Source organism: Oryctolagus cuniculus, chromosome 3 (assembly GCF_051225735.1).
Source record: "Oryctolagus cuniculus isolate XC-2025 breed Fujian yellow rabbit chromosome 3, ASM5122573v1, whole genome shotgun sequence".
Classification (NCBI taxonomy): Eukaryota; Metazoa; Chordata; class Mammalia; order Lagomorpha; family Leporidae; genus Oryctolagus; species Oryctolagus cuniculus.
Genome location: NC_142869.1, coordinates 113,474,720 through 113,494,556, shown reverse-complemented (window position 1 = coordinate 113,494,556; position 19,837 = coordinate 113,474,720). Strand labels below are relative to the sequence as shown.

The 19,837-nt window shown below is 35.4% G+C and overlaps 1 protein-coding gene across 4 annotated transcripts in view; it reads right to left on the bottom strand.

Moving 5' to 3' along the window:
* Positions 1-19,837, bottom strand: part of DPP10 (dipeptidyl peptidase like 10) — a 1,526,588-nt gene that overhangs the window by 73,638 nt on the left and 1,433,113 nt on the right. For all 4 annotated transcript variants that reach the window (XM_051849637.3, XM_051849636.3, XM_051849638.3 and 1 more), the window contains exons 10-11: positions 16,759-16,856; positions 8,020-8,143 (exon numbers count right to left, since the gene is read on the bottom strand). In XM_051849637.3, the coding sequence (XP_051705597.1) occupies positions 8,020-8,143; positions 16,759-16,856 (222 nt within the window). The remainder of the gene's footprint in view (positions 1-8,019; positions 8,144-16,758; positions 16,857-19,837) is intronic.

The following is a 19,837-nucleotide window of genomic DNA, read 5'->3' as shown; positions in this document are numbered from 1 at the left end:
GGGTCTTTTTCTCTACTGTACCTTTCTAAGCTCATATTAATATTATATTATAACTGACCACTGTCTCTTTTCAAGGTAATTTTTTCAAAAGATTTTTGCTCTATGCATAAATCAGGAAACATCTAACTAAATCATTTCTTGATTCTCTACTTACATCTCAGCAATATTCATAGTACCTCTAAAATACACAAAATAAATGAGAATGCAGTATTCAATAGTATCACCAAATTTTGAAAGAAACATGAAATCTCAAAATTTAAGTGCTACTAAGAATTAACAGAAAGTAAAAAAAAAAATTAACTCCATACATGGATTAGGAAAATAAAAGAATATCAACAGGGCATCAGTTCAATAATATGACATGATCTCTACATCTATTTTTCATTGAATTACTTTATTTTTGCAGATACCTATATGTGATGAACATATTCAGATTACCTTTGCATAGAAGTGAAAGGATTTTTCTTGATTGGTTAGAACATCTTAATGCTAATTTTTAAATGATTTAGTAATCAGCTGAGTAAGAAATCATCCAAAATACTTTATTAAAGAAATAGAGAAATGCTAGTTGGTTTATAATTTAGGTGGTTTAAAGAGGAAGAGTGAGATAAATTTGCTAATACAATGTTAATGTGACAGCATTATCAAACTCCAAAAGTAAATGATTAATTCATTTCTCTTATTTATACATATATACTCATCATTCTGATCAAAGAGAATTTTCTGCCTATTTATTTCTCTCTTTTGTAGGCAATATAACAATTTATTTTTAAAAATAGTAATATATAGTAAAATGCACTGATCTTAAGTGTACACTGTGGTGTTTCAACACAATTAATTTGCATTCCATTCAGACATAGGACCTTTCTATCTCCTCAAAACAGTCCCATATGCTAATTCTCAGAAGTTCCAGAAAGACAACTACTCCACTGATTTTCCTTATAGACTAGATTTGCAGATTTTAGAAATTCAGAAAACAAATAATTTATTATGTACATATTATGCATTCTTTAGTGTGAGGATTCTTCCACACCAAATGTTTTTGAGATTCACTCATATTGTTGAATGTATCAGTATTCTGTATCTTTTTCTTGTTAAATTGTTGAGTAGAATGTCAATGTGTAGTTATGCTCTTTTTTACATACATTCCTTTTAATAAGATATTGGAAAAGTCTCCAAATTTTAGCTGCTTACATAAGGCTTTTTGAAAGGTCTAATAATGTTGAATAGTTTTCATGTATTGAATATCTTCCTCATAATTGACTTTTCACATGTTTTAATGGTATTTATGGGTGGTCTTTTAATTATTGAGATGCAGGATTCCTTTTTATTTATATTTTTTGTCAGATACACATTTTGCAATATATTTTTCTCCAGTTTGTGCTTGCTTATTCATTTCTTTAATATGGCCATCAAAGGGATATTTCTAATACTGATGATGCCCTGTGTGTGTTTTTTATAATTAGTAAATTTCACCTATTCAATATAGTGTATTTATATCCCATTTTTTAGAAGATTGACAGTAATATCTTTTAGATTTAGGATTATACTTTATCTTAGATTGACTTAGAATATTAAATGAAATATGTGCCAAACATCATTTTTACATTTGAATGCCATTTTTTTCCATCACAATTTATCCCCACTGATTTATTTTATAAACCAATTTATCAGATTAATATGGATATGTTTTGGAAACTGCTCAATTCAGTTGATGTATTTTTGTGTCCTTAAGTGTCTTCTACTATGTCTAGGTTTCTATGATGTTCTAGTTGTTACTGAGACTAGACAGTGCTAATTTGTCCAACTTTGCTCTCTCATAAGTTGGTTTGACATACCTAGGTCTTCTGAATTTTTCTGTAAATGTGAAACTATCTAGTCTGTTCCTACAAAGAGTTCCATGAGATATTAATTGGAATTATATTGAAATTATAGCTCAACTTATGTAGAATTAGCATCTTAACAATATTAGGCCTTTAAATTAAAGTCTCGGCTGGCGCCGCGGCTCACTAGGCTAATCCTCCGCCTTGCGGCGCCGGCACACCTGGTTCTAGTCCCGGTCGGGGTGCCGGATTCTGTCCCGGTTGTCCCTCTTCCAGGCTAGCTCTCTGCTGTGGCCAGGGAGTGCAGTGGAGGATGGCCCAAGTGCTTGGGCCCTGCACCCCATGGGAGACCAGGAGAAGCACCTGGCTCCTGCCATCAGATCAGCACAGTGCGCCGGCCGCAGCGCGCCGGCCACAACAGCCATTGGGGGGTGAACCAATGGCAAAGGAAGACCTTTCTCTCTGTCTCTCTCTCTCACTGTCCACTCTGCCTGTCCAAAAAAAAAAAAAAAAATAGAAGCACACTTTTTCAAAATCATTCAAAGAGAAATAAGAACCAGATTTTTGTTTCCTTTGCAAGAAAAACAACTTCACAACACATTGGAGGCATTGCACTCTTAACCCTTAGATACTTCAGTGAACATTTCTGAAGTCTGCTGTATAATCATAATAAAATTATCAAATCAAGATATTGAACATGCATTTATATTGGTACACTGACTTTACAAGTTGTAATCTTGTAGTCTAGGTTTTTAAAATAATTTTTACATTTTATATAGGCAACTGTCATTCACAAATAAAACAGGTTTATTCCTTCTTTTCCCAATGCTATGTTGTTTCTTTCTTGTTAAATTAACCTGATTAGGGCTTATAGTATAGTTTGCAGGACAGTGGTGAGAATGGATATACTTCCTTACAGTGATCTTTCAGTGAAAATTCAGTGCTTCATTGTTGAGTGTGGACGTTATTTCCTGGGCTCCCGTATATAGAGAATGTGTCTTTTCATTATGTTGAAAGTTACATGGACATTGAATTTTATCATTTGCTTTTCTTCATCTATAGAGATGACTTCTTTTTTTATGGATTCTTTTATTTGTTTGAAAAGCAGAGCTACAGAGAGGCAGAGGCAGAGAGAGAGAGGTCTTCCAGCCACTGTTTCACTCCCCATATGGCCGCAATGGCTGAAGCTGTGCTGATCTAAAGCCAGGAGCCAGGAGCTTCCTCTTGGTCCCCATGCAGAAGCAGAGGCCCAAAGACTTGGGCCATCTTCTACTGCTTTCCCATGCCACAGCAAATTGCTGGATGGGAAATGGAGCAGCCGTGAGTCGAACTGGCACCCATATGGGATGCCAGTACTGCAGGTGGCAACTTTACCCACTATGCCACAACACTGGCTGCATTTTTTTTTTCTCTTAATATAAAGGACTGTATCAACTGGTTTTCATTATTAAATCAATCTTCAATTCCTGGGATAAACCCCATTTGGTCATGATATCCTCTATCGCTAGTCCTAGATTTCGGTATTAATATGTTTAAGGATATTCTTGTATGTGAGGTTATGAACATTATTAGTACAAAATGTTCCCTCTTGCAATGTCACTGTCTAATTTTTGTATTGGTAGTATCCTATTCTTATCAAATGAATTGACCAGTGGCCTTCCTTCTCCACTTTCTATCCTTTAGTATCTGTTTATTCCTATATGAATGTTAGAGTTTGTTTCCTTCCAAACTTACATTGACATTAAGCAGCCAATGTAACAATATTAAGAGGTGGGGCTCAAGAGCTGATGAGGCCATGAATGAGAGGTTCTAATGAATTGGCTAATGCTCTTATTGTGGGAGTGGGTATGTTCTGCTGGAATGGGTTCCTCATTATAGGATGAGCTTTTGCCTCTCTTGCACCCTCTCTTTGCCCATCTTTCATGAGACTATGCCGTAAGAGGACTTTTGATCTTAAACTTTCCAGCCTTCAGAACTATGAGCCAATACATTTCTCATCATTACAAATAGCACAGTCTGTAGTATTCTGAAATACTACCACAAAATGAACTAGAAATTATGGCATTTATTCACAAATATTTGATAGAATTAATTACTGAATCTATCAGTGGAATTTTCATGGGAAGGGTTCTAATTATACATTACATTTCTTCAGTTTACAAAAAGCTATTCAAATGTACTTCCTTTTCAAACATCCATTTTGTTGCTTGTTCCTTTCAAAGAAGGGGTCATGTCATTTATTTGAGGCTATTTTGGCTATTAGTACCAAAATTTTTAAAAGATCTGTAAACTTCATAGAGATGTCATTTTGCACATTGGTAATGTGTTTTTTCTTTATTAGTACAAGTAAGGATTTACCAATTTTATCATCTTTTAAGAAACAATTTTTTTCTCACATTGGGCTTCTTTTGAGTTTGTTTTCACTTTTACTAATTTGTGTTCTTATTTTTTTCTTTTAATTTCTTCTAATTGCTTTGAGTGAAATTTACATTTATATTTCTAACTTTTATTGAATTGGTACCTTCATCTTATAATTATCTTTGTTAATTGAATATTAATATTTATAAGGTATTGAGAGATGTTCTGATATACGCACCAATATGGAGTGTAAATCATGCTAATGAAAATACATCCATTCCTTATATCTGCTTATAAATTGTGTTTCAAATGCTGAAAATGTTTTGAAATGTATTTTAAATTATTATTAACAATAGACACTCTTTCATGTAATAGTACTCAAATATTTATTCTTTCAATCAAATTGACAAACATTCCCTCACCCAACCCCAACTTTTGGTAACCACCTTTCTCATTTGTACTTCAAAATATTCTAGTTTTTAGATTCCACATATAAATATAATAGTATGAGTAGTAGTTATTTCAACTGAATCTCCTTGTCGTCAAAAATGTACTCTGTGGTAAGCCTCGACTTTCAATACGAGCATCCTGTATTGGGGTGCCTGTTGGAGTCTTGGCTGCTCTGCTTCTGACTCAGTTCATACTAATGCACCTGGGAAAGCAGCGAATAATGGCCCAAGTGCTTGGGGGCCCCTTGCATCCTTGTGGGAGACCTACAGAGGTCTGCTCCTGGCTTCGGCCTGGCCCAACCCTGATTATTGTGGTCATTACTGGAGTGAATTTTTCTTTCTGTCTCTCCCTCTCTCTCGGACTTGCAAATAATAAATAAATTTTTAAATATATATATATTTAAATATATATATATAATCTGAAGTTATTAGTTCTTTAAAGTTTGAGGCTTATCAATATTCCTTCAGTACTTAAGAAGCTTTTCAATTTTGAAGTTGTTGGATAAAGTATTTTCTAAATATTAGTTGGCTAAGTTGTTAATAGTGTTGTCCAAGCTTCCATATTGTCAATTTTTGACTAATGATTCTATATGTATCAGGGACTATTAGAATCTTCAAGTATAATTGTTCTGTTTCTTCTTTGGTTTTATTAGTGTTTGCTAATGACTTGCTTAAGTGTTTTAAATCTTTGTTATTAGGTACATAAGTATTTCAAGCTGTAAGATATTTCTAATCAGTTGACACAGTATCATTATGAAATGGCTCTATTGAACTCTGGAAATATATCTAACATTAATTCTTAATTTGCTGAAGTAATCAGTCATATTTTAGAAAAATGAAAACTAAAAAAGACAAGTTTACCATTGGTGATACCTGCAATTTTCTCATTTAGATCTGAGTTTTCATCTGGTGCAACCTCCTTAGCCTAAAAAACTTCATTTTCTATTACTTTTAGTGTCATTCTACTTATGATGAATTATCTCAGTTCTTATTTATCTGAAAATGTTTTAATTTTCATTTTTGAAAGATATTTTCAAAGGAGATAGGCTTCCTATTTAACATTGTTTTCTTTTTATTCATTAAAAACTCATTCCTTTGCCTTCTTACCATTTCATATGAGACCTAGGCAACAATTTTCATTATATTTTTTTAAAGATTTTATTTGTTTACTTTAAAGTCAGAGTTACCGAGAGGCAGAGGTAGAGAGAGAGAGGTCTTCAATCCGCTGGTTCATTACCCAGTTGGCTGCAATGGCCGGAGATGTGCTGATCTGAAGCCAGGAGCCAGGAGCTTCTTCCTCATCTCCTACATGGTGCATGGGCCCAAGGCATTGGGCCATCTTCTACTGCTTTCTCAGGCCATAGCAGAGAGCTGGATCAGAAGTGGAGCATCCGGGACTCGAACCGGTGCCCATATGGTTTGCCGGCACTGCTGGTGATAGCTTTACCCGCTACTCCACAGTGCTTACCCCAACAATTTCCATTATTATATCTCCTGTATATAATATGTTTTTCTTTCAGGATGCTTTCAAATGTCTTAACCTTTATTTACAGTAATTTAAGTATGAAGTATCTAGGTATTGTTTCTTTGTCTTTATCCTGTTGAGGACTTGTTAACTTCTTGGAAACATGGATAAATATGTTTTCATTTGATCTGTGAAATTTTATGTAATTATTTCTTTTATATTTTCTGCCCTGATATCGTAAACCCTATCTTCTATGTATAGAACTTCATATATGTAATAATTCTTAGTGCCGTGTTGTCTACTGATGCTTTATTCATTCGTTAGCTTCTTTTCTATCAGGGATATTTTTTGTTTATTTATTCCTTTATTCATTCATTCATTCATTCATTTATAAGGCCAAACACCAGACAGAGAGGGAAAAATGGAGAGAGATCTTCCATACACTAGTGCACTTCCCAGATAGCCACAATAACCACTTGCGGGCCAGGCTGAAGCCACGAGTCAGGAACTCCATCCGGGTTTCCTATGTGGATGACAGGGTCCCAGGTGCGTTAGCAGGAAGCTGGATCAGATGCAGAGCAGCTGAGATGCCTATTAGCCCTCTGATATGGGACATGGGCATCAAATACAGCACCTGTATCCACTACACCACTCTGCTGGCCCAGGGTTTCAATTTTGATTGTTTCAATGTCCCTTCTTGCAACAGTGTCTAACCTGTTATTAAACACTTGTCATTTTCTCATTTCAGACACTGTATTTTTCAGTTCTTGAAATTCCATTTTCTATTTTTAAAGTTTATATTTCTCAATTAAAATTTCTAATGTGTAGTTTTTAAAAAAAAACTTGTTAACTTTTCCTTTTAAAAAAAATACTATTTATTTGAAAGAGCTACACAGACAAAGAGACAGAGATCTTCAAACACTGATCCACTACCTAAATGGGTTAAATGACCAGGGCTCGGTCAGTGCAAAGCCAGGACCCAGGAGATTCATCCAGGTATCCCACATGGATGGCAGGGCCCCAAGCATTTGTGCCATCTTCCACTACTTTCCCAAATCTTTGGGCCCTGCCACTCACATGGGAGACCCAGATGAAGCTCCTCACTCAGTTCTGCCATTGTGGTAATCTGGGAAGTTGACCATCACATGGAAGATCTCTCTGTCTCTCTCTATAATTATTTCAGAGTTTCAGAGAAATATATATATATATATGTGTGTATATATATATACACACACACACACATATATATATATGCATATTTCAGTGTTATAGTTCTTTTATAAAAGAAAGAAAAGTCTGTTAGCAAATACTTCATCTTTTCCAGACCAGAAATTTTAAAATTCATTTCAAGTACCAAGTACATAACAATTTATACTGATTGTACTACCAGGAACCTTAAAATATGGCATATACCGAATTTACTACAGTTTACAAAACCTGCTTTTAGAAATTAACATATAAGATACTTTCAAAAAGGGGTGGTTCAAGAACCAGTTTTTTAATGTATTCACTTAATTTAAGGACAGAGATCATTATTTTATAAGACAAATCTGGGGGCTAAAGATGTGCTTACAAACACTTATAGGAAAGACATTTATATTCTCAAGATAGAGACAAAACATGGACAGAAATCTCACTTCTAGGAATAAAACTAAAGTGACTTGACTACTATTTATGCTGTATAAGAATCCATGTATTCTTTTACACCTCACTTTGTTCTCTGTTTATCATTCATACTACTCATTTCAACGTTTAGAAGACTTACAGAGTAAAATACACACTCTTAATAGGATAATCCTTTTATTTCCTCGGTACCTTTGGAAATTAAATATTGAAGCATTTGACAAAGGATTTTCTGATTTCTCTTTTCAGAGATGAGAAAAAACTCAATTTCAAGCATAAAGTAATATTAAATGATACTCACTCTACTGCAAGCACCAGTAGTGGTCTCACAGACGGTGAGAATGGAGATGTTCTGAGGTCGATTTAACCATCTTACCACTGCCTTGGTATTGCTTACCCATTTAACCATAGTGACATAGTATTCTCTAGTAGGGAAACAAAAAAGAAATTCTTGTTCAGCACCAGAGAATCTGTATCGAACAATTAACATAATCTTGCCATTTTTATGCAAAATAGCCAAAACACTGTAAGAATTCTGTATCATATTCATTTATTTTTATGAATGTGATATCTTTTCACTTATATAGTCTGTATATAAATGAAAATATATATACATATATTTCTATGCATGCACATATATATATATACAAATATACATACAACTTTAAAATAAATTTGAGTTAATTATTTCCCAGAAAATTATTCTTCAAAAACTAAAAATAATCAGATGCTAAACATTTAAGAAAAATTTAAAATTAGTACCAATATATATGCAAAACTGATATACATCTTAAAACTATATTTATTTTATTTCTCCAACAACACAATCAGTAGTCAATTCAAAGGAAAGCCTGCTCTTCACTGAAAGTTATACCTTAGGCACTAATGTCATGATACTTTAATTCACACATGAGGACTTTTGCTACAGATGTATGACTGATTTAACTTGATCTTTGTCAGTTGTGGAACAATGATCATTTTTAATCTTTTATTCATATACATGTTTTATAATATTGTTAGTCATTTATTTGAAGCAGGTCAAAACAAGGTGTCAAACTGTAGCAGATGTGGGGCTATTAGATTTTATTATCACAAGATAGTGGGGCCTATGATGTCCTCAGGGTTACTGGGGGTTGAGAAAAAGTGTACGTATTTTCTTTTATGACAAAAAGATCCTATATTTTGGAGATTTACATAAATATCACAAAACTCTGAACCTCTATGCAACAAAATATAATCATAATGGTTCATTTTATGGCAAAAACAAACATACTTTTCTACAAACTTGCCCAGATTCAGAATAAATGAGTTTAGAAACAGTTTGAAATGTGGCATCCACGAGTATTATATTGAAACTAATCAACTCAGGTTCTATGTGACAGAAAATTTCACTATGGAAGAATAACCTTGTGATACAAATCACCTGTCCTTCAACACGTCTGTGTTAGAGGTCCAGTTACTTGACTCTCACTTTTCTAACAATAATACATAGCTCCTACTTCCTTTAGAAACCTGTTATTCCGTCAAAGTGAAGATGTCAGGAGAAGGGCAAGTTCAGCTTGTCAGATAATGAAACCTGCCATATTTTCTTCACAAGCTCCTCAAGACATGTGGCAGCTTTCACAATCAGCTAAGCCCCGCTTGAAAAGTGCCTAGAAATCCAATGAGATCATCACCTAAGTGCCCTTAAGTAGAGCTAACAAGGAAACTTAAAATCAAATATGCAGCCAGTTAAGGCATACTTTTTGGTCAAATCAAATGGCCTTGTGATCTTGCACAGAACAATGTCCTGTTCATTTCCACTGCATTTTATTTAAACTGATTTATTTTGCATATATTAGCATATTAGACACTGTGAATATTAAAAGCAGAAAATAGTATTAACTCTTTCATAGATTTATTCAGAGAATTTAGTTTGTAATAATGAGGTAGTAGGTACTATAAGTAATTAATAAAAGAAATGCCAAAAACTGAAAATACATATGAACATTTCTGAATAATTGACAGAAATATCTTTCAAAATGGAAGAAAAAATAATTTGATTGTAAACAACTAAAGACTGCAAAAGGAGAAAGGACATATTTTGGAAAAAGGATGATAAAACTGGTATATAGTTGATTTTCAAATATAGTCAGAAAATTATCTCAGTAGGACAGAGTTAATACATATATTTTATGCAAACTGAGTTGACAAACATGAATAATTTTAAAAAATGTACCAGATTAAAACAGAATTCAGATATTCAATCTTGAATGTCCTCCCTTTCAAAGTATCTCCCCAGTGAAAGCTTTCAACAGCATTCTGCTATGCCTTAACAGATACTGACACATTATTATCTGTATTAACTACAAAGTCAGTTCTTGACATGAGAATGGTTGTGCTATTTGGAAAACAATTAAAAGACAACTAGTGCAAATATGAGGAATAACTAATTTTTAAGGGGACATGAACTTAGCTATAAAATTGTTATCTTATAAGGATCTCATTAAGGGTAGATATTTGACATAGCTGTTAAAAAATGTTACTTTGGATGCCCTCATACCCTTTTGAAATGCCTTTTTGAAATACAAATTCTGGCTCCAATTGTGATTCCAGGTACCTGCTAATGCAAAACCTGGGAGGTTTTAGCTTGAGTGTTTGGATTCCTGCCACCCATATGGAGACCTGGATTGGGTTGCAAACTTCTGATTTCAAACTGGCCAGGTCCCAACTATTGCAGGTATTTGGAGATGTTTTTATGTATTTATTTATTTATTTTTATTTTTTTTTTGACAGGCAGAGTTAGAAAGAGACAGAGAGAAAGATCTTCCTTCCGTTGGTTCACTAGAACCCCGGGGTGCGGGTGCCACAGGTGGAGGATTAGCCCAGTGAGCTGCGGCGCCAGCCAACATTTTTAAAATAATTATTTTTAGCTATAAACTATATTTCTCTTTTTCTCTTTAATTAAATAATGTGACTATTTGTACCATATGTTAAAAATGCGATAAAAAGGCACCATGTTCACAAGCAAAACCTTAATCTGATGTGAAATACCTTCGTATACTTATTACTCATATCTGAAGATTACCTTGCAATGGTAATCACAATCTGAAGAGAAAGTAATCTCCCCAAAATTAAATGTATGAAGTTTTACACGGGGCAATTCTAAACTATTACAATTTCTGTGTTAATATGTTAGAAATATTCAAAATAAAAGTTAAAGTACAGTCTGACATGTATATAAGACAAAATAAATTCACTAAAAAATCACTTCCTGTGCCCTTTCTTTCCTTGTCCCATGATCCCAGGTGCAGTTTTCCTTATGATTTGCATGAATATGTGTCAACATTCTCTTTGGACATGAGTATACAGGTTTTCTCTGAATGAGGAAGTAGGTTCAGTGGTGCCCTTACCTGGCATTGTAACACTGCTTGGACTGCCTGCTGAGATGTGGCTGTCCTCCCAGCAGAATTCCATCTCATGAACACATTAGATCTGGTGACCAGTGGCCAGCAGAAGCCTTTGTGATAATTGGCTTTCCTGCTTGTTCCTAGTCTCCATGGCTCTGGATGACCCAGGAAGTCCTCGAGGATCTGGTCCTCTTGAGCCATAGAGACAGAAACAAGTGGGTTAGAGGGATTGCACTCAAGTCCACAGAGGCTTTTTATCAGCTGGGTGGTCTGGCACAGAGATCTAATTGTCCACAGGGATAGGTGAATGGAGGCCCCAGCCTCACCTGCAGACAAGTATGTTAGCTGTCATTTCTGTGTTTTTATTGGCTTCCTGTCCAATGATGGCTCTGTAATCATAACAATTTTTGTGCATGTATAGTTATTCTGAGTTCATTTTCTTTGAGAATATTCAGTGATATTTGCCCATGAATGTAAGGTGATAGCAGTCATGAACAACTCAAAATAGTATCTGACAACGACCTCTGTTAATAATTATGCATAATTTGCAACAGGGTTCATTATGACACTTTCCATGTACACAGACAGATATCCCCATGTGTAATCTAGATATACATCAATGGAATAGAAAGCGTGTTAGCATCAAGCCCAGACACAGGGGAAACTGTGACAGTGACATGTCAATATCGCAGGCTGCTAACATTGGGTCACAAAAGGTGCGTGAGCAGAGAAAAAATTCTAATAAATAATGTTAAAGATGCAATGTAAGGATAAATCAAAGAGATTATTTTAAATGTAAAGACTGTAAAGGTCTATAAACAAACAAAAATATATCACTTTTCCAAAACAATGTGACATCTAGTCTATGGAAATATATGTGATTAATTATCATAAAAAATTTTTAACAAGAATTTATGTATTCTTTATTTTTTAAAGACCTATTTACTTAAAAGACAGAGTGACACAAAAGCAAGGAGGGAGAAAGAAAAAGAGAGATTTTTCATCTACTGATTCACTCCTTATATGTTGAAATAGCCAGGGCTGAACCAGGTGAAATCCAGGAGCCAGGAGGCTGGTGCCGTGGTGCACTAGGTTAATCCTCCGCCTGAGGCACCGGCATCCCATATGGATGCCGGTTCTAGTCCCAGTTGCACCTCTTCCAGTTCAGCTCTCTGCTGTGGCCTGGGAAAGCAGTAGAAGATGGCCCAAGTGCTTGGGCACCTGCACCCACATGGAGAGACCAGGAAGAAGCACCTGGCCCCTGGCTTCGGATCGGCACAGTGCTGGCTGTAGTGGCCATTTGGGGAGTGAACCAACGGACGGAAGACCTTTCTCTCTTGTTTCTCTCTCTCTCACTGTCTGTAACTCTACCTGTCAAATAAATAAATAAATCAAGGAGCAAGGAATTTCATCTGGGCCTCCCACATGGGTGGAAAGGGTGCAAGAACTATTTCATCATTAACTACCACCCCAGATGTATTAGGATGAAGCTGGATTGGAAGCAGCACAGCTGAGACTTGAGCTGGTACTCTATTATGAAGATGCAGGTATCACAAGCAGAGGCTTAACCCACTGTGCCAAATGCCAGTCCCTAACCACACATTTGTAAATTCACACCTAATATTTTTAATAAAGCTGCTGAGTGCTAGCAATACCTCAAACTCACAGTCCAACAATTTGCAAAATGTCTCTTACTTTCAAGTTGAGATGACTTTATCACTCCTGCTGGAGTGATTAAAGACAGGGGTTATCTTAGTCCCTACCAGGCAACATTATTTTTTTTTTTTCAGGATCAACACAGACCATGATTCAAATACACAAGAACTGCATGGTAATGATATGAGTCAGGACTGAACTACCATTAGGGAAAATTGATATTCATAGTCTACATTTGTTTGACAAAGTGTCCTTAGCTGAATGAGCATATATAAATTAGATGAAGGGATCATAGAAGATAAGATTTATGCTTTTATCCAAGTTATCTCACCCTTTTAATTTCTTTTAAAAAATATAAATAAATTGAACTTTAGGTTTTTCAGTCTTTCATTAGAATCTATGTCCCTGGTTAAAGGACATATCATCAGATGATACTACCTTGGGGGCTCCTCACTACAATAATTACAAATACTAGTGGTTACATATAAATAAGCCAATCATCCAAATAAACTATCAAACATAATAAAATAAATGGTCAATGATCTTCAAACCCTCAAACCCAAATACATCTAATCTCTGGATTAGAGTTTAGAGAATAAAACCAATAATGTAGTCCAATTCATAAAAGAACATTTTCCAACACTTATTAATATTACTTTTTATTTAGGCAAGAAATCTTCAAAAAGTTCATAGGAAATATGCATTATAAAAAATCTATGAATGGGTTTTAAAAAATGTTACACCAAAGTAAACTTATCCTTTAATTCTATTTTCCATGAACTTTTTGAAGTCTTTATATTCAATTGTCATTCCTGTTTCTGTGGTGATTTTATTAGAGTGAGGAAACTTCCAAGATTGTTATATTTGAGAGTCAGCTGTCTTGGAAAAAAGGGAAAAGGAGCTAATACATGAGTCCCTTATTAATTGTCATACAGATAAACTGAAAGTATATAAAAATGTAGATGCTTAAATAACATACTAAAAAAATAAATAGGCAAGTTGCTAAAAGTAAATTAATCATTTGGGTATTTTGTATCTCAAATGATAGAGGTAGCAATGCCAGTATACAAGGCAACCTAAAAACGATGAGTTGGTTTTTGCCATAATCAAATATAAGGTGGCAGATTCATACAGTGCACAGCTTTACCTCACTAATTCTAGACAAATGTTGTCTTTGAAGCCACTGTGACCAAGCACCAGCTTACGTTAAGCTTCAAGCCTCAGGTGTTGCTCATACGTAGGAATGCTTTAATAAATATCAGGACTATTTTGCAGTCAAGAGTGAAGTAACAATCACAGGGTTAATCGCTCCACCTACAGACCTTCTCAAGGACTGACAAGCACGGTCTTGGCAAGTTTGATGCCTGACCAATTCTGGCCTTTATCAGAGCTACCCTGAAGGTGTGGTGCTCCTCCCACACTGCATGTGAAAGCAGCCCCTCTTCATTGCAGCTTCACTAATAATCCTCTCTGAATGGGACAGTAGTGCTTGAGATGGGTAACCTGCCATTGTGGGCATCTGTTAGTGCATTTAACTATCTCTTTCATTTACCCTCAAACCTCATCCTTATTGATTCCACAACAAGGACAAGGACTGAGGCTTTCATAACACTATGAACACAACTCAAATACCAAAATAAGACATTTGATTTAATACAATGTGGGTAAATTGCACTGCTAATCAGTCTACTTACATAAATATATTTTGTATAAATAGTAACAAAATCAAAGGGAACACTAGTTCCTATCAGAAAGAAATATGGATATTGTAAAATTTATCCTTATTATATTTAAAAAAGGATGAAAATTAGAAGCTATTTCCAAACTATGATATTCATCCCTGAGAGAGATAAAATGACTTGTTCATGATGACACAATGAAATACTAGTAGACGTGTGATTGAGATTCTTCTAGTGTAGTGCCATTGCTGTTATTCAGGGTTAAGCAATTAAGAGGGAAAGCTAGAGTTAAGGGGTCCTGAACATGTCAATTATTTAAGTAGATGCTCCATTTGTGGCAAAATCATCATAGCTGGTGTAATTGGAACTCAGGGATAGAAGTTCCTGTTTGATTTGATCAGCATGGTCATTCAGATGGACTGTCCAGGTTTTCCATCACAGCTTGGATGGAATGTTCTGTAACATATGAGAGAGTCCTTACTCTGAGTTCTGCTTTGGCAGCAGCTAGTCCTGAGTTTCTATCTCAACTATTTATTCTCTCTGGGCTTCATTTTTCCCATAAGCATGTACATTTTTATATACCTTCAGTTTATCTGTACAGTGACAATTAATAAGGGAATCATGTATTAGATCCTTTTCCTTTTTTCTTTTTTCCAAGACAGCTGACAGTTAAAAAAAGAAAGAAAAGATTGTTAGTAGGTGAAGGAGTTCTAGTGTATGCACTTGAGACATTTTGTGAAGTGTATGCATTTTATACCTTTTTAAGAAGAGAAAGTTCCCACACACATCAGGCTGTACTTTCTGCGAAAGTTCCCCCACTGAGATGAAAAGTCGTTACGTTACATATGTCAACATTTGAGTGGAAGTTCTGCAGAACCAGTCACCTTGCACTGATTATAGACATTATCAAAACAGACTTTGAACTTAGCCCCCATCATCCAACAGAGTGTAAAACCATTTTCCTAAATGATCTACCTCGCCTGTGTGGATGAATGGAATAAGAGTGGGAATGATAAAGAGGGGAGGGAACAAAGGGGCTCCTCTAGTAACGTGGAACATTTTCTTAGCTTGGCTGGGAAACCAGCCCGAGCTAGAAAGCAAGCATGATAATAAAAGAGACAAAGACTTTCTTTGATTAGTCAGGAGAAAAACAGGCTCTGCTGCCAAGGCCAAGGCCATGCAGAAAGCCAGGTGGCTGCAGTTGTCTGTGACCAGTCTCATAACGGTGATGACAAATTAGCTCCCCTCCCTCCAAACCTCCCTGCCAAAAAGCTCCAAGATAGAAATTCTGCTCTGTCCTGTAAAAGTCACAACCAAATAGGAGAGATGGCAGAATGAGCTCACCACACATGAAACATTTTTCTTAAAGGACCTTGTACAAACTTTCCAGCAGTTTATAAAACCCCTAGATTGCTTCCTTTCAATGGCTTTTTCCCTCTTAAGAAGCCCCTTGTGGCTCCCAGGAGCTTTCACTCTGTTCTTTCAAACCCTCTGCTCTTTTCAATAAACCTTTTGCTAACAATTACCTTCTTGGTTTATTCATCTGCCTCATACTTTTTTGCAGGTAGAATAGGTTCTCAAGGTTTACTAGCAGTTGTAACATCTTGGTGCCTTGTTGGCTAGCGAACAAATCCCTCCACTACCAACTGCACCACTGAGAACTAGGTACCTTTCCAAATGGCTGGAGAATTTTGAAGAATCACTGTTGAAGTTTGAGACTACTCTGGATTTCAAAGTGCATGTGGTTATTTTGTTAGTTGTTTTTTACAGAAGTTTCTGCTTTGACACAGGAAATATGTTTCTTTGCTCCCTGCGCAAGTATCTTAATTAGAAAGACTTCTTATTTATTGTAATTTGAAACAGAATATCATCACATTTATCCATCTAGATAATACTACTACAGAATCCTTGGCAAGTTATGGGAAGAAAATTAGAATAACCACACAACTTTCAGGGAATTTATACTCTTTCAAAGAGCAATATTTAAACAAATAGAACAATTATTTTTTAGAAGAAAATTGAATGAAAAATTATCCTTTGTCTCCATGTTTCTGTGGAATCTCCAACCAAAGGCAGAATTCTTAGCATCAGTATCTTTTAGTGATTTTGTGGTGCTGCTAATCACTTTGAACATAAATTCCTCTTGGGAACAGCCAGACCCCCTACAACGATTTCATTCCTCACTAATGCAGGAAACCGCAGCTTTATTTCCAAGTAGATTTGTTGAGATGATCACATCTCTCTCCAAATTGCAGCAAAAGATAATTGGATAGAAAATATCTATTTCCACATAAAAGTGAAATTGGAGTTGCATACCTTGATTTAAAACTGTCAGGTGGCATGAGTTCCAAAGTGTGAGTTGGTCCATATAAGTTTACAACATATAATTTTATTGTTGGGTTCACTTGACCTGCCTTGGAAAAAATGAAAGTTGGAATGCAAGCATAGTAAACATTAGAATATATTGAAAAAAAAAAAAACAAAGAAAATACATTTTTGATTCATTTACTTTTTTGTATTACAGAGAAAAAAAGAATAATTTCTCTAAAGTAAAAACGATTTTAAATTCTACAACTTGATGGCTTTCAATTGTTTTTGCAGATTGCTGTTTCTCAAGCATTTTTGTCAGACAATTACAGGTGACAGGAAATCATGATGAGTTCATTCATTAGGCAGTGTTACTGTGTTCTTTCTCCAGAATGACACCTGAATGGTTGTACAAAGTAGCTAATAGATAAGTAGCTACTCATATTGTAGGATGTGAATTGCAATGTGGAGATTTGGCTAATCTAAGAAAAAAAAAAGAAGAAAAACAGACAAGAAACAAGGGAGGAAGAAAGGAAGGAAGGAAAGGAAGGGAGTGAAGGAGGGAAATAGGGAAAGGAAAGAAGCAAGAAAGCAAGCAAGAAAGCTTATTCAAACCAGGTACCCCGTGTTTAAAATCCCAGAAATCCTAATTTATTCGACTGCATTAATCTCCTTGGTTTCTCTTTTAAACTTTATTGATTACTAAATGGAATCATTTGTACAATTGCCTACTGGGAGGTGGGCAAACTACCCTCACTGAGTACCTGGCATGCAGTGCAGAACGGCAATGGTAAAGACACATAATTTGAGTTCAGTGAATCAACATGCATTAAATCAATAACAACCAGCATGTATAGCGGTTGAAATACTTCTGGCATATAGTATATACTAACAGTATTGCATGAATTATGTCATTAAAATTCTCTGCTACAGTCCTTAGATATAATTATAATCATTTTCTAGATGACATGGAGAAGCTAAGCAAACTGTGCCAGGTGAAATAGCTGATAACCCAGAGAGCTACTGAGATACTGTGTAAATTTAGGATTCTCTGAACTGCAATGCTGCGGTTGTGTTTTCCCAACATACTCAGGCAATGAGACCTCCAAATTATACAGGAATGGGAACTTTCACCAATATCTCTCAATTAGTGTGAATGAATGAATGTCCCCATGATTAAATGATGCCCAGGATCTATTGATCATGGTTTAATGTGTTTCTAAGCAACTCAGCATTATCTTTATGTTATGACCAATGCTTTGAGAGAGGACTCTCTGAGGTGAATTAAACATTAAAGAGGTCTGACAAAAATCTAAATAAAATGATGAGGTTGATTTACAGATGATGAAGATTTTTGTGCAAAGAATTGGCACTGACAAAACCCAGAGTTAAATCAAGCCCAGATGCAAAATAATCCATTCCACTAACGTCTGAAAGAGCTCTTCAAGGGCTGCTGCCTTGGATTATCATAAGAGACTATCGCTTCTGTGTGAGCCACACACAGTTCAGAAGATTTGTGCGAAAAAACAAGGAGTTAGGATGGGGTTTCATTACAAAAATGTGGTAACTATTAAGAGAGAACACGGGCATGGTTCACACAGGGAAGGGATTCCTGGGAGATAAGCTATGACCCTGCTTCACACCAAAGGATTTAGTCTCAGATTTTGTAAAGCTTTTAATTTTGTTCCTAAACCCACCAGGGACTGGGCGCATTTGCCATGGGTAATTCAGACTTCTTTCATTCTTAGGAGCTCCGTTTCACATTATTTTTTGTTTTAATTGAGTTGTTCTGGTTGTCCCTAAAAGCACCAGCTCTATCCATTTGATTTTTAGTTTGGACATTTGGATCAACTGTGCTAAAATTTAGAGTTGCACACAGTATTTACCAGTGCAACTCAGTAAGTGTCAATCAGTATGGCCTGGAACCTTAGAAACACAAATACTGGGCTCCTCCCCAGACCTATTTTCAGAAGCAGAAGCAGAATCTCTGAAGTGGGCCTACAAAAAACAGTGACCTAACAAAATTCTCATATGAGTAGGCAAATTTTGAAAAAAAATCAATCTATCTGTCTACACGGTGCATTCACTGTCAAAGGTGAGCCAACATCAGAATCATTCAGAGGACCTGGAGAGCTTGCTAAGCCACTGATTTTTGAACTCACTTTCACCCTGATGCTGATACACCCATGCTAGTGAAAGGGCAATTATAGAATCTGAGAGTTGTAAAAATCCAAGTCCATTATTTACTTAACATGGACATTGGGCAGATGCTAAAATTAGTGAAATGTTATTTATTTGATTATCAAAAATGAGACAAACACCCCTCTGTGATTGTGTCATAAGGAAGTTTTGAGTAGGAGGTTTCCTGTCTGTAGATAAAAATCTTCATAGTTTTGTTATATGAAATATAAAAAAGACTTACAGTAAAGCATCTAAAGTAGTGCGTGCTGGTGAATTTAAAATGGTAGTTATTATTGAGATACACAATCTTCCATTCTAGTTAATGAAAGGCTGTGCTTTTTTTCTTAATCATCCAGTGATTAAAGCAAAGGGGAAATTAAATTTGCTCTTTCTGTGAACTCTTACCAATGATGCACAGATTTGTGGCATACTTTGTCAAAGTTATTATCACATTTTTAAGGCAGCTTTCTTTGACAATCACACTGTAAGCTCATACCTGCATACATTCATCTATATCCCAACTAACTTCTATATGAACACAAATTAAAAGTTGTATACACATGTTGCCAGTGTTTAAACAAAAAGTGAACAGTTTAGCATCAGCTCTCCTCTGAGTTCAGCTCTGTAGCATTCTATTAATTCAGCTGATGTTTATCTTTCCGTAGAAGTTCTGAAATTGAGCATGAATCTTAAGTTCATTTGTTCTTTAATATTTGAATTATTTCAGCAGTTCACAAGCTAGAGGAGTTCATGTGTTTGCTTTTTACAGTCACATTCGCCACAAAGATTGTAGATCCACTGAATTCCTACTTCCATGGTTCTGAAACAAAAGCTTCAATAATAATTAACCTTATTTTACTGGCAACTAAATTGTCATTAAACGAGATAATGTTTTAATTAAGAAGAT